The sequence below is a fragment of the Perna viridis genome, chromosome 13 (assembly GCF_037379345.1).
Source record: "Perna viridis isolate PV_CMFRI_1.1 ecotype Kerala chromosome 13, ASM3737934v1, whole genome shotgun sequence".
Taxonomy (NCBI): Eukaryota; Metazoa; Mollusca; class Bivalvia; order Mytilida; family Mytilidae; genus Perna; species Perna viridis.
The window spans coordinates 4,228,974-4,245,698 of NC_142457.1; the positions used below are offsets into that span (position 1 = coordinate 4,228,974).

The following is a 16,725-nucleotide window of genomic DNA, read 5'->3' on the forward strand; positions in this document are numbered from 1 at the left end:
GTACAAAATTCGTTCTTGTATATTATATTATAATAAACAGGGATATTTAGAAACAAGGCAATAGGAATGTGGACTGTAAAATTTTTATGAGGCTCTTCAGGTGTTAGACTTCCTACAAGTCTCTCTGTAATATATTTTATTTGATTAATGGATAGTGAATGAATATTTGATAGTAATGATATTCAATCGAATAAAACATACAGAGAGACTTGTAGCAAATCTATTCGGGTGTATTTAAATTATTTTTTCACTGCTCAGACCAGCAAATATCACAGATAGAGTGAAGTCTGGTTAGCTTTAAGACAGAATTTGTCCACTGTTGCTTCTGTGAACTACATTGTAGCCATTGTACCACAACAAAAATCTGGCATAGAATGTTAAACTTCTATAAAGCAGGGTTTGTCCATTTGTTTTTAGAAAAAACACTCTCTTCCTTAAATGCATATATATCTGCTATATGCCATAATAATGCAATCAATAAGTCAATATTTTATTTTTAGGAGGCCCATTAGGGGAGCTTGTACAATGGTCTGATCTCATTACAACACTTTTTTTACTTGGCCATCAACTGACCATAACCAGTGAAGCAGAACAATTGGCAGGGTAAGTTGGGAGATTTTGATATTTAATTTTAGGTTTGGTAGAATGTTTTGGAATTTCATGCACATTGTACAGTAATTTTTTTCCTTTCAATTCTGTAAGAATAAATATCCATCAGGCACAGAAAAATATTTTCTTTGATTAAAAGTTGGTCATGCTTTGGAAAGATTGACACAATTACAATCACCCTTAACTTGTTTTTTATGCAAATAAATATTAAAGTTTAAGTAAGTAAATTGCATTTATTTTCATATTTTGACAAACATAATCTTTGAATTTGAAATAAAAATATTGTCATAAAAATGTTTGGGTGCAATGCTTGAACATGCTTTGTTTTTCTGTATAGAGTTAATGGTAGTTTAGAAAATAGCTGTTCATGAGGGAGGGACAAAAATAGTAATCTAATCGATTTTAATTGGCAAACATAAAAATGTCACAATTTACACTTTCAACCCCAAAATTTCCATAATGAAACCACATATGGTTTTGAGTTTTTTAAGAAAACTTGAGTTATTTTCAGAAAAAGGTCATGAGTAAAATTAGTCCTAAGTAATGATATCATTACATGAAATAGCTTTGTGACGTATCTTATGACTAATTTTATACTTAAGACTTAAGTGAAGTGGACTACCGGTTAAGATCTCCACATTTTTTCAGTAGACTTTTCTTTGTTTAAATATAGATTTGTTCCCCCTGCCATGAGGTACATTGCAGTGTAGATGTAGTTATCATATCGCTTTCAAAGGCAATTTTTTATCACATCATTTTCATTGATACACAAATGTGAATCACTTCATAGAAAATATTTACCAAAATTTCGTCTTAGAATACAGATATTTGGTATGGTTAGGCACTATTGTAAATCACCAGCCAATATTTTTCCTGAGAAATTTGAAATTTGCTTTTACTTTATTTTGAATTACATGGTAAAAAATTGCCTACAGTTCTATCTGCTTATTTATTTTCAAGTATTTTTTTTAATTTTATTTATATTTATATGAAGATTGTGATTTCTTATCAAATTTTCATATTGCCAATTAACTTTGATTATTTTCAGTAGCATGTTGAGTATATTTTATGTAATGTATATTAGGCCAACTCATATGATTTCTTGTTTCTCACGCTATGACACTACCATATCAATAGGATAGAACAAAAAGCAACACCCTTAAAATAGTGATTTACAGTGTAGAAACACTCCCCAATTTTTGGCAGCCCATATGAGTGGGAAAAATAAAAAAAAAAAAAAGAAAAAAGAAATGCCTTTTAAAATAGTGATTTACAGTGTAGAAACATTCACCAATGTTTGGGAGCTCATGTATAAAAGACATGCCTTCCTGACTTAGTTTTTCACAAAAAAATGGCTCGTGAACCGGGAAATTAAATTTGAATGGCCTTACGCAGACAATTTTTATGTCATTTTTTTTGTTGACTATTTTTATGTGATATTTTATGTAGACTGCAGCTTGGTTATAAAAGGTATAGAATTACACATTGGGAAGCTATGGGTTTCTGACTTGGTTTTCTTTCCTCTGTACTTCCATAGTAGTTTTATATTGATCTCATCAGTTATAATACTCTTGTTGTTTTATACTCCTTGTATTTGTTATAAAAAGATTTTATATTTCTCTGGTTACATCATAAAATTTTAAAACTCAGATGCACAGCGTGTTCATAGAAGTCTTGTATATTCACATTGGTCAAGACATTTTCATTGAGCTCCATCTCTCACAGGCAAAGACTGAAATTGTATATTGCATGTAAAAGATAGGATCATAATGCTAGGAAACTTTCAAGGTTTCTGACAGAATACTATTTCATGTTTTTCCTCGTTTGTCTACCCCGGACTTGACTTTTTATGAGCAACTCGGTGGGTGTTTCTAGAAAAGCAGAGGACGCTTACCCTACCAGTGCACCTCGTCCATGCTCCCAGTTTTTAGTGGAGTCAGAGTTGCTCATTTGGTTTTGTTACTTTGTATGTATGATTTTAGTTACTTTATGTTCTTTGTTGTGTATGACTGTTTTCCATGTCTGGTCTTTGTCCCTGCATTACATTCTTTTGATTACCGCTATAACCTTGGTTCCCTTGATTACTCTTTGGAACTGTTAGTAACCAAGAATTTTTCTCCCTGTCCATATTTGATAGGGGAGAGGTATATAATGAATGACTTTTGGGGTTTCCTACTTGGTTTCTTGTTAAGGGTTGCAGGTATAAAGGGGAACTATAAAATAACAAAACTTGATAGGTAAAAACTCAAGGTAATAGTCAAAAGGAATAGTAAAAAAAGTTCATATAAGAAATAGTATTGTCAAGACAAAAACCAGAAAGTCCAAAACAACACAAAGGCCTGAACTTGGAACAGAACTTCCAAACTTCCTGCTTCCATTATACAGTTAATTGTATCACCTATTTCTAGCTTTATTTAGAATAATCTCAAGCTATGTCTCTAGATTAGTGGGTATTTGTACTAAAATGAATACAAATAATATTTGTTTTAACTAAATTGTAAATAATTGTATTTATTACCTAATTATAAGGTTTTATCTTGTTTATGAAATATACACATATTTTTCTCTATTTTCAAAATTTATTCAGGACAGGGCGATCTATTGCACTGTCGATGTACTATTGCACAGTGCAATTGTCTCCTTGAGGAGTCTATTGCACTGACCCCATAATGACCTTTATCTAAGCCTTTTGATTGGTTGAACTTTTTTTAAGCGCTTCATTGAATTGGAATTTACACACAAAAAACTCATGTGTAAAAACGTAGATGTGACTCTTGTCTGCCAATTTGTAAACTTGGAGCGGTCAATTTCCTATTTCTGGTCAAATTGTTGTCTCTTTGACATATTCCCCATTTCCATTCTTTATTATATCTCATAGACAAATTAGGTAATAAAACAGTTATTAAATGGGTTGGATGCAATGGACCAGAACATTTGTCCGTTGGCCTTGTGCAATAGAACACTTGATCATTCTCTGTACCTCAGGACAAATATTCTGGTCTATTGCATCCGACCCATTTAATAACTGTATACTACATACACTGACCCTGACATTACCATTCTGTAACCTTTGACTATTTTTTTCATTCATCAGGGAAATTTTTGGTGCGCTAAGAAGAATAGAGTGGGTTTATGGATGTGACCATTTTCAATTCCTCCTTTTTAATCTCAATTTTCAATTTCAAGTAACATCAATTTGACCCCTAAATGTTACCATCATAATGGAGTTATTAGTTGCACTCTCACCTCATTTTTCCTTCACAGTGATGAAGTCCTTTTTGGTTCACCGTAAGTTCAGAGGTCTTGTTTCATTCAATTGGTTGTTAAATGTATTGTGAAATCTGTCTAAAGTGAAATATAAGGAAAAATACATACTGTGAACGTAGTTTTATTCATGGATACCACTTTTCAGTGATTGGGAAAGAAACACAAGTTCGTGGATGCTTGAATTTGTGGTTTTCAGGTTTTCAGTATACATATTAATGAAAATCTCCTTTTCGTTGGTAACCAAATTTCGTGGTTTGGCCTACACACGAAAACCACGAAAATTGGTGCCCCATGAATAATAGTACTTTCACAGTATTACATGAACTTGGAATGGAGGGGTATACAAAACAGGTTTCTGGATTTAGACAGGTTTCATTGTTTTGCCTTTTCAAACAGTTATTGTATGGTAGAGTAACTTCCAATTGCTAATTGTCATTCTAATTTGAACAATTTTTTTATTGGATGAAAGAAGTGTAGTCTTCAAATTTTTTTCCATCTCTCCTAGAAATAAAGAAATTACTTCTTGATTCCTTAATTTGTGTACATACATTCTAAACCATACAGGTAAATTGTATTGGATATTATGTACATGTACTGGTGCCTTTACTACTACACGTATTTAAAATGAGAGATAAATCAATGTGCCATAAATAGTAACTGTGTCATATAGTAACTGTTTGCTGAATCTGAACCTCATTTTATTTATTTTTTCTTTGATTAGCCTGTCCTATTTAAGGACAGGTGTGTTTTTTCTTTGATTAACCTGTCCTATTTAAGGACAGGTGTGTTTTTTATGCTATTTAACCTGTATGTCAGAAAAATCATTATAAGTATTTCTTTTAATACCAAAATTGATTTTACCATCAAGTAAGGGCTTTCTATCATTGATTTGTTGGTGAATATCTGAAAAATTTTAGTTAAATTTTAATTGGATGTTTTTGATATTTAATACTTTATCAATAACTTTTAACCTGGTATGCAGAAAGAAGTATTTTTCTTACATGTATGTTACTGTTGAAGTACTTTTATTCCTGGATACAATTTTGTGGATCAGCGAGTTAGTGGATCCTTGAATTTGTGGTTTTGAAGTTTTCAGTATACGTATCAATGGGATTCTCCTGTAAGAACTTAAAAACATGAAAATTGGTACCCCATAAAGAATAGTACCTTCACTGTTATTACTGGAAAGATTCAAAGAATAAATCATCTTAATAGACAAAAGAAACTAAGTAATTGTAAAAAAAAAAATGAATACAAGTTTTTTTATACAAGAAGAGAAATGCTGAGTTGTTATAACTGAAAAATACTAGACTATAAAGGTCTTAAATAAGAGTTGTTGTTTCAAAAGTTTGCCTTGAAAATGATGGACAATTTGGAGAACACTGTATTGTATTAAGGAGTGTCTATAATGGATTTGACAGTTGCAAATTTAGTTCAGTGTTCAATGACAAATCTTTAAATAAAGCAGTCAAATCTAAAGTAATTGTCAAATTTATCAGTGAAAACTGCAATTTGAAAAAGAAAAAAATAATATCTGTTCATTTGTTATAAAAGTTGATGGGATTTTACAACATTATTCAATAAAATTCTACATTACAATAGTGGTTGTATTTATAAATGTGGTAAATCTAGAAAAGAATATTTTTTTATCCTGTAACTTTAAAAATGGAAGATATACTAACTTACAGGGTAATTTCATTTTGAATTCTATTATGACAAGTTTTGAGTATAATGGTTCATCAGTATTAACATTTCTGGTTGTAACATTAAGTTTTCATTTCTGGTTACCATAGTAACATCACATAAGGGTCCCATAATACCAAGTTGTTTTTTTTTTATTATGGAATAGGAACTAACCAAGAAAGCCTGATAACAGTTTCTATCTTTGCTATCATTTGTACTTTTAAAATGTTCGGGTTTTTGTACCAATATCTTTGATGTCCATGGAATGATATTGTGATTAGCCTCTTGTTATATATATTTCAGAATATTAAACAAGCTCCCTGCAGCCAATTCACCTTGCCAAAGTAGAAAAGAGTTACCTGTAGATATTATATATACTGATATTGTAGGACTACGTCAGTTTAAAAAGCATGTCAAGGGAGGTTACGGAAAGTTTAGGTAAGGATGAGGTTAAAGGGCACTGAATGTGATGCATGTTCATGTATGTGTAGTAAAACAGCATTGTAGAAAGAGAGACTTGAGTTCTATAGCTATAATATAAACAGATTGGCAAGGCAAAATGGTTTGTGTTTTTCTTCTTAAAGCATGTAACATGTGCATATACATGTATGTGTGTTAAATTATCTACATATAACTTTCATCACGTTTTTCAGAATCGTTCTGTTTAAGCATTGGTTTTCAGAACTTTGATAAAATTGATAAATCTGCTTCATCAAATAGCTTGTTTCAAGTTCATTTTAAAAATACAACCTGTTCTTTTAAGTTGGAAGATTAAAGTATTCAAAGATAAAATAGAGGTCTCACCTGGTTTATTGTGTTATATTATCTGCAATGATGCTTCAGTTACAAATGTGCCACATATGATAATCATATGGTGCTCGTTTCATATGATAATCATATGAAAATCATATTATATCTATCATATGATAGTCATATGATTATCGTATGATTCTCATATGTTAATTTTGGCTTGAAAACATATGACATTCATATGTTTGTGAAAAACATGATTATCATATGGTGCTCGATTTATATGATAATCATATGATGCAAACCATATGATTCTCATGTGTGACACATTTGCCTGTGTAGTCAGTTAGGCATTTCTTGATATATGTTGGTTTTTTTTGTGTATGTATAATAGGTTTATACAAATCCTTTCTGAAGATAGGGAATTTCTGTTAAATACATGAGTAGTGGGCATCAGAACTATTGAAAGAACAATGAATTTCTCCCACATTTCTTATTTTGAAAGGGAGTAGATTTAATATTTACCTACATATATCACTTCCTTTACCTGCTGTGGGACAACATGTCTGTTGGCTTCTAATTCCATGATTATGTTCAAAGCAATACTGAAATACCTTTTTTTTAAAAAAAAAAAAAAAATACTCTATCCAATAAAGATTTTGGCATTCCACTTTGACTGTTACCCACAAAAATTATTTTCACAATGATTCCAATCACTCATGTTACCATTACCAGCTAATTGATACCCAAGGAATCAAGTTCTAAAATACAATATGTCAGAAAGCTGGTAATTGTTTTAACAACAAACTTTACAGTGTTTTTCTCATCACAGAAAGATAGTAAATGTTTGCAGTCAGTTCTAGAATCAGGTAATAGATTTACATACACAAACTTTCCCATTTCAGCAGTCAAAATATGTTTACCATACATTAGAATGTGAATTGTGGTCACTGACTTTATCTTTTTTGTGAATCACAAACATTACATTGTTTTAAAATTGCCAGAATGTCATCTACTTCAAATTACACAACCAAATGTGTAACATATGATAATCATATGGTTTTCATGATTCTGAAATGACGATTTTGGTCAAGAAACATATGATAATCATGCTATTGCTGCTTGGGCGTTAAACCCCAACAATCAATCAATCAGTCTGTATATGTTAACTGGAACATATGTTTATCATATGACGCTTGTTTTATATGTTTCTAACCATATTCTCATGTGTGAAACCTTTGGCTGTGTATTAACATGGTATTATTGGCTTTAAAGGTTTTTTTTTCTTTTAAATTGGCATTGCAGTATACAAGTAATCTTGCAGGGTTTTCCCTAAGAAGCAGCTGGAGGCCAAATTGCATCATTCATGCACACTTTTGGACTGTTCAAACTGAGTATTTTTTCTTTACAACTGTATGCAACATTGTTAAGTTTTGATCACATCATAGCTGTTTTTGGTCAGTTCCAGCTAAAATTATGGAAAACCTTAATTTTGTCTTTGATATTCCTATTTAATCAGTGATAATACTTGACAATAGTCTCAAGTTGTGGTTCTAAACCTTATCACTGTATTGGTGTTACATAAATTCAGTATTTATTATTGTCTAAATAATAAAACTCAACAAATTTCTGATTTCACTCTATTGTACACTTTGTTGACCTAGCTCTTTGTGAAATACTATGTATTTGGCTTTTAAGTTCTTTCTTTATCTTTTCGTCTATATATTCGGTCTTTGTCACACGGCTACAGTTAGCATCAGAGTGCTTCCATTCACCATATATCCCCCAAATTAGGGTATCTTTTTTAGGGTCTTATCTTCATGTTTCACAGATTTTTGGTGGGTTAAGTTAGATATTTAAAATTTTAGCAAGCTTCTATTTAAGCCTTAAATATATCTTAACAATACATTGAAAATTAGAATCTTGGAGAACTTCACACTATAAGTAACGTTTTCTGATATTGACGTTATTTATTTCTTTATTCAGTCGATTTGATGTATTCAAGAGGGATTACGGGTATGTTGTATGCATGATCACGCTAGTATGGGTTTATGTGTTGTTATAAATGTTGGGTGGACTTAATTTGTGCTAGTTTGAAGTATTTGGTGTGTTACACTGTAATAAAGCTGTGGTCAAGTTTGAAAATTTATTTATTAGGCACTTTTTTTTTAGCACTGACTTTTTCGGTGCAAACATTCTTAACAGTTTTATGGTATAATTGTAATCTGCCCATATGTCATCTTATACCTATAAGATCCCTTAAATCACGTAATTACAAAGGTCAAGATTTGCATAGACTGGTAAAATGTTGTTTTTCACAATTTTTCATTTATAAGATACTAATAATCTGGTGATATTAATCTTGAAACAAGTGCTTTTATAATAAATGTAGCTACTTACATTTTGATTTTTATTTAAGTTTAAATCACTTTTAACCATTACTTACAGTTTTTTGAAATTTTGCATGTTCATATATTTCCAGAGATAAATTATGCACTAAATTATAATTTAAGGTTTTTCAAATCATATATTTACAATTTCAAATGCAGTATACAACTTTATCACTGCTATAATTGGATATTTTTATAGGGTCACTGATAAGATGAGTCTGTACTGCTGTTACCTTGTTCATCAATGAATCAGATATTGGTTGTGGGAAAGTTTCAATTAGAGATTTCCTTTGGAAACTTAAAATTTTCAAAATCTAATGACACTTGTATTAGGAGTTATGACTACAACTTCAAAAATGATAACAATGAGGACCAATGATTGAATAGTGATACTTTACCAGTTAATTAAATGATATTCGTATGCAATAGTTTACTGGTATATCAATACTGGTATATCAGTAGTTTACTGGTATATCATGGTATTTTTTTATAATAGCAGATTTTTTCTGTACTTTGTTTCAGTTGTTTACTGAGAATCGTAGACTCATTTGGCACAGAGCCAGCATATAATCTCAGGACATGGGCAAAGTCTCACAAGATTTTAACAACATGGGGTGGACAGGATTTACAACCTCAACAGTTCTTCACGATGTTCCGTAAGTACAGGTCAATGTTAGAATTAGGCATGTTCAATCAACAGTTCTTCATGATATTCCGTAAGTACAGGTCAGTGTTAGAATTAGGCATGTCTAATCAACAGTTCTTCGATATGTTGCTAAGAACAGATCAATGTTAGAATTAGGCATGTTCAATCAACAGTTCTTCACGATGTTCCGTAAGTACAGGTCAATGTTAGAATTAGGCATGTCCAATCAACAGTTCTTCGATATGTTGCTAAGTACAGATCAATGTTAGAATTTGGCATGTCCAATCAACAGTTCTTCGATATGTTGCTAAGTACAGATCAATGTTGGAATTAGGCATGTCCAGTGAACAGTTCTTCAATATGTTCTGTAAGTACAAATCCATATTAGAATTAGGCATGTTCAATCAACAAATCTTCACTGTGTTCTGTAAATGATCTGTACAGATTCCTTTCAGAATCAAGCGTGTCCAAAAGTTACCATAATGTCGTCATTTGAAATGTTGACATTAAACACATCTCACAAACACAGATGGTGTAAAAAAGATAACTCATTTTGGATTTGGTTTGCAACACACTACAAAAAAATTAAGTTTTGCACATACTATTTTCTCATCTTCTATGCACTGAAATTAAAAGTTAGTAAAATATCAAAATTTATTATACTCCCAAGAAAAGTCAGTGAGAAATGCCTATACTACTGAGAGAAGTCAGTGAGAAATGCCTATACTACTGAGAGAAGTCAGTGAGAAATGCCGGTACTACTGAGAAAAGTCAGTGAGAAATGCCTATACACCTGAGAAAAGTCAGTGAGAAATGCCTATACACCTAAGAAAAGTCAGTGAGAAATGCCTGTACTACTGAGAAAAGTCAGTGAGAAATGCCTATACTACTGAGAGAAGTCAGTGAGAAATGCCTATACACCTGAGAAAAGTCAGTGAGAAATGCCTATACACCTAAGAAAAGTCAGTGAGAAATGCCTGTACTACTGAGAAAAGTCAGTGAGAAATACCTATACACCTGAGGAAAGTCAGTGAGAAATGCCTATACACCTGAGAAAAGTCAGTGAGAAATGCCTATACACCTGAGAAAAGCCAGTGAGAAATGCCTGTACTACTGAGAAAAGTCAGTGAGAAATGCCTGTACTACTGAGAAAAGTCAGTGAGAAATACCTATACACCTGAGGAAAGTCAATGAGAAATGCCTATACACCTGAGGAAAGTCAGTGAGAAATGCCTATACACCTGAGAAAAGTCAGTGAGAAATGCCTATACACCTGAGGAAAGTCAGTGAGAAATGTCTGTACACCTGAGGAAAGTCAGTGAGAAATGTCTATACACCTGTGGAAAGTCAGTGAGAAATGCCTATACACCTGAGGAAAGTCAGTGAGAAATGCCTGTACTACTGAGGAACAGTCAGTGAGAAATGCCTATACACCTGAGGAAAGTCAGTGAGAAATGTCTGTACACCCGAGGAAAGTCGGTGAGAAATACCTATACACCTGAGGAAAGTCAGTGAGAAATGTCTGTACACCTGAGGAAAGTCAGTGAGAAATGTCTATACACCTGTGGAAAGTCAGTGAGAAATGCCTATACACCTGAGGAAAGTCAGTGAGAAATGCCAGGACTGTATCTATTACTATAGTTAAAATGGTAGGAATTTCCCTCTGGAAAAAAATTGAAAGATAAGTATGGAATTTAAAACAGCAGAGTCCAGTGATAGAACAAATCTAAACACCACTTACATATTTTAAAATATTGACCATGACAATTAAAAGAATATTTCACACATAAAAATACTGGAAAAATGTAAATGATCTTTTAATTATACTTGTAGCTCACAGCCCTGACAATTCATTCATGGGTTTTGTTGTTGAACAACATTTAAATGACAGTAATGTTAAACATCTAGAAAGAAAAGACCAAGCTCTAGTATATGGAAAGAATGAATACATGTGGGATGTAAGTTCATACGTACTTGCTTTTCTGATAGTTAATTACTCCATTTCTGTACATCAATAGAAAGGTTAGAACTTCAAATAGACATTATTTGTTCCTAATAACATAAGCATGACTATTGTAGTTTGAACATCGACAAGCTTTTGTATTTTTTATTTGCAGAAAAGGTACTATCTTGAAATGTTCAAATTGGTTATATCAGTCTATGCCCTTGTAACTCTCATTTGGTTTTGGAGAGAAATGATTCGACCTTGTTGTACTTGTTAACTATATAATGCAAGTTAAATGTCCCAGCAATCATATAAAAATGAATTCATTTTGGCTGAAGATTTGCCCCAAAAGGATAATTAATATATATATATATAAACTTCCAGGATAACTTTGTCATCATGGTAAGTTGGTAGCTTTTTTGGTTATCTGCAACTTATATTAACTTTAAACATTAGTTATTTAAGAATTCTCAGTCATAAAGTGATCTCCTGTCTGTCTGTCTGTTCATCGCTGTTTAAGTTTGTGGATAATAATTACAGAATTGTCTTCTCAAATTTAAAAGACAATATTGTGATCCATAAGATACATGTCGTGTTCAGAGACCCTCTACATTTACTGTACAAGTCTTATAATCATTTCAAATTTGAATTAAAACTTTTCTGGTATTTTTTTTCATTGAAACATAGTAGCAAGTAAGTGATATTATTAGGCATTTGAATAAGTCACAAATTAATGATATATTTGGTTAATTGGGAAACACATGGAAAATAGGTGTAAAAGCATAATCATTTAAAAATACAAACTTTCCTGTGATAAAATATGACTAATCGATTTTCAAAAGTAAGAAATTGCATTTTATTAATTAATTTTTTACCAAAAAAAATATTCCCAGCTCAGACTCTAATGAAAAACCGTCGCATCTAAACTAATGCAGAGTTGGATTATCAAACCAGTTGGGCTATGTACACTACTTGATCATCATGGTTGTAATAATCTCATAAAGTTTACTGTTTCAATGTTTTTGTATTTTTAACGAAAAGTCACTTTTTTCCCTATAGCACATTACCAACCATCTTGTGGTTATAGAAAATGTGCTTTTTATAAATCACAATACACAAAATAGCATACACTATGATGGTTTCAGATGTGCTTCTATGGGAATTCCTGACTCAGAGTGTTCTATTTAGACCAAAAATTTCAAAAATGCATTTTCAACAATTTTTGTTGCAAAATTTTGTACTTTTCATCAGTCCAAGTTTTCACAAATTTGCATTTTTTGGACCAATAAGAGTTCTTTCTAACAACTCCAATGAACATTCTGGACATGTTGACACTTTTTGAAATTTACCTTACGTATGGTCTAATTCCAGGGGACAATAACTAAGGTACTTTTGATTTACAAAATGGTCTGTGTGTAAAAAATTTCTGTAATTTACAATTTATTTCAGTCTTGAACTTTCTCCTGCATCAACATGACAACACAAATCAATCTGCCAATCACAAAATTTAATATTTGTGATTGTTTATGCCGAGAACACATTAAGATTTAACCACACTTATTTAATCTAGAGGTTTTTTGTCACTTGTGATCATATTTTGTGGTTATTCACTCTTTCCAATTAATCAGTCTTTTATTATCATCATATTTTCCATTTTTAGTCATTATTCCAGGGGTGGTTTCAGAAATTTTTTTCATGAGGGGAAGGATTCTGATCCAAAAGTTTTTTTAAAAATGGAGGGTTCAAGCTATTATTTGCTCATTTTTGCCAAACTTTTGCAAAAAAATGTAAACATGATTTATCATTAACACAAGGACAAGACCTGTAACTTTCTATTGTTATACACTGGCCCTTTATTAGAGAATTCAATCAGATTAAACCAACACTTTATATCATATGGATGGAGTCTACATATTGATCATCTGCTTATGACTGTTTTCTGTTTGAAAATATTATTTTGCTCAATTTTCACACTTGTTGGAGAAAGGTGTTCCAGTCACTAGAGACTTGTTTTGTTTTTAGCAGATAATTTGTTTTTGCCATTGTTTTATGCGTATGTAGAGTTTTCAAATTCTTCATGTTTTGTTACATCTGTACTTGAGTGGGTAGTTTTATTCTTCTGCATAAAAATAAATAAAAAAGAAGCAAAAAAGAAGTACACATTTATTTTGAATGTGCTATTGTTCTTAGGATATCAATTTTTGTGGTTTTCGTGGGTAGTTCAAACAACGAAATTTGGTTCACAACAAAAAGGAGATTCCTATTGATTTGGTAACAAAGAAGAAGTACACATTTATTGTGGAAGTACTATTATTCATGGGGTACCAATTTTAGTGGTTTTCGTGGGTAGGTCTAATAGCGAAATTTGGTTCACAATGAAAAGGAGATTCCTATTGATTTGGTAACAGAAAACCTTAAAACCACGTATTCAAGAATCCACTACTATTCATTGGTACCAAATTTCCTGGTTTTCGTGGGTAGACTTAATCACAAAATTTGGATCCCAACGAAAAGTAGATTTCAGTTGATGGGTATACTGAAATCCTCAAAACCATGAATTCAAGAATCTATGAACTTGTATTTCTTCCCTTATCAACAGAAATTGGTATCCACAAATTAAAGTACTTTCACAGTACTCTTTTACACTTTGTTCTTATTCCGACATGTGACATTCTGCTGTGAACTTTTGTGAAAGTTTGGTAATTTGATTTTTTATTGCAATAACTTTGGATTAACAAGAGAAGGAGGAGGAAGAGAATGTCAGCGCACGAAGTTTGCATTCGTTAGCTGTGGGTGAAAGTGTAAGGTACAAGGTCCCCCTTCAAAAAATGGAATAGAAAGATTTTGTTTGCAAGTTAAATTCCAAGCTTTCTGTGAATACATGTACATGCATTAGCTAAAGCAATGACTTATCCCTACTCTGCTAAAAATCATTGAAATGCACTGAAAATGAACATTTCATGGGCGGATAACTCTGTCAAAACCTCATTTTTCTAACATTCTATGGAAAAATTTCTGAGCAGTTCCGGTTATGCAGAAATCATATACCGGCTAATGGACTTTTCAAAAAGAGAAGGCATCCTTGAATAATATTATATTGTCAGATCTTGTTTGGTTTTTGACATGCATGTTTCTGATTTTTCCCATTTTGCCTGATTCTTACAAACACTTACTCCTAAAAGTCTTCTTTCTTACCTTGGCATGAAATATCTAATTTAGCTTTCCTATCAAGGGAGGCTACTTGGGTAGAGCAGTAATAAACATGCAGTTATAAAAATTATAATGAAAAAATTTGGATTGCGTAAAAAAGTCAATAACTTTTTACTGACTAGAAATAAAAGTGATGTACAAATTTGAAGAAATAAGAAAAATTGTGTACCAAAGGCTTGCATTTTACACCCATTTCAAGTTCCATTCCATTATGTCAACAACATTTTGGCAAGATTCCCTATTTTATGATGATGTCACATATTGATTTATTAATATCCAAGAACAAAAAAGTATCTGTAATGAATAATTAAAAAATAAATATGGAAAATTTTGAATGTAGAAGATTATAACTACTGAATAAGTTGTATATTTTTCACTGCACTAGTTTTCAAAGTAGACAAACACATGCTAGATGTAGTACTCAGGATTTTATATGATTTTAGGCTATGCCTATGAGGGACGGAGCTTAATGTTGTATTTTAGACGAAAAAACAGGGCCTCCCCACTTGGGCAATTGTCAACTCCCAGGTTGAAAAGTTCCATCACTTCTGTCAGAATATTGTTTAGCCATTCATAGTTTTAGTCTTACATTCTACATATACAGGATGTCGCGTCCATATTATCTTTTTCCTTCTAAATTCTTATGTAAAAGTGGGGTTCATTAATAACTGCTTATATGCTTATTTTATTGATACCTGTAAAATGAATATATTTACAGTAAATGGAACTGGAAAGAGTTCATACATGTAACTTAACAGTTTATTTCATAATTCTGAAACCCATTATAGTTATGTCTTAGCACTTCAGAGTGTCACCGATGTAAGGCTATAAACTGTGTCTGACCAATGTATTGGTAAAGGAGATAACTCTGCATAGCATGATATATAATTATAAATATATATACTATGAAGTTATATAATAATATAAATGCTTTGTATGTAATAAACAGAAAAAAAAATTATAGAGGCTGGTAATTAATATCTTTTACTACAATAGAAAGGTCATATTTACTTACTACTTTGACAATGATAGTGGTAGGGTTGTTTATATCCCTCATCCAGTTTTTAAAGAAATGTTAATCGGGAAAGAAATGGGTACCTATACTTTTATTTACATTTGTTTTGGTCTTGAATGCTATGTGGCTCCTTCAGGTAGGAGTGGTTTAATTTTTTTCTCTGTTTGAAGTACAAAAGTTTAGATTTTTAACATGCAAGCTTTAGCCAGCATGTTGAAATCTGAATTTTACTATGAAGATTGGAGGAACTATTTAAATCAAAAACTGAGCATAGTTGGATATTTTCTTTATTGATTTCATGGTAGAATTTGGAAGCATTTTTTTGTAAAATGTAAATTTTGCTGTCTTATGAAATGATTAAAATCAAGATCTAATGGTTTCTTCCATGAATATTGTAGAAATTTTTAGAAATATGAAATGTTGAGAATGTGCTTACACAAATGTAATCATGATTGAATAGTTACAGTGAGTACTCGGAGTAATAGTTAACTTAAAAAAAGCAGAGGACGCTTACCCTACCAGTGCACCTGGTCCGTGCTCCCAGTTTTTAGTGAAGTCCGAGTTGCTCATTTGCTTTTGTTACTTTGAATGTATGATTTTAGTTACTTTATGTTCTTTGTTGTGTATGTCTGTTTTCCATGCCTGGTCTTTGTCCCTGGATTACATTCTTTTGATTACCACTATAACATTGGTTCCCTTGATTACTCTTTTAGAGATAGATTGATCTTCTTTTGAATGAATGAATGAATGGTCATTACCTAATGAACTGCACTAGGTTGTTGATTGGAAAATTGACTAGCAGATTTAATCTCTCTTTTTTCTTCTTAGGTTTTGAACAATTCATTCTAAATTTTCCAGTTAGCTGCATGATACAGTTCATCAGGGAATAGTCATTCTATCAGTACAAGACCAATAGGAGGGATTGTTTATATTTTGATATCCATTTTGAATTTTTTCAATTCTTCTTTTTTAACAGGGAAAATCTGAGTACCTTCGTGCCATTTCATCCTATGTTGATATCCATGGCACTGTCTATATAGACAAGGATAATAAAAATAAAACAAGATCAACAATTCCACCGTATGTAAATAACCATGGATTACTAAACGGAGAAGATCTTCACAAACTTTTACGGCAATCAAAGGTAAGTTTCCTCAGTAATATAATGTAATCTTCGGTGAGTATGTAAAAATCTTGATTTTACCATGAT

General features: G+C 31.7%; 1 protein-coding gene across 11 annotated transcripts in view; it reads left to right on the forward strand.

The window, feature by feature from the left end:
* Positions 1-16,725, forward strand: part of LOC148599302 (alpha-1,6-mannosylglycoprotein 6-beta-N-acetylglucosaminyltransferase A-like) — a 59,026-nt gene that overhangs the window by 27,750 nt on the left and 14,551 nt on the right. For 5 of the 11 annotated variants that reach the window (XM_088559672.1, XM_088559675.1, XM_088559669.1 and 2 more), the window contains 5 exons: positions 501-603; positions 5,863-5,997; positions 9,222-9,355; positions 11,179-11,303; positions 16,492-16,659. In XM_088559672.1, coding sequence (XP_088415798.1) covers positions 501-603; positions 5,863-5,997; positions 9,222-9,355; positions 11,179-11,303; positions 16,492-16,659 — 665 coding nt within the window. Of the gene's footprint in view, positions 1-500; positions 604-3,873; positions 3,898-5,862; positions 5,998-8,295; positions 8,326-9,221; positions 9,356-11,178; positions 11,304-11,674; positions 11,693-16,491; positions 16,660-16,725 lie in introns of all 11 variants that reach the window. The other 6 variants (XM_088559674.1, XM_088559671.1, XM_088559666.1 and 3 more) reach the window with 3 other exon arrangements.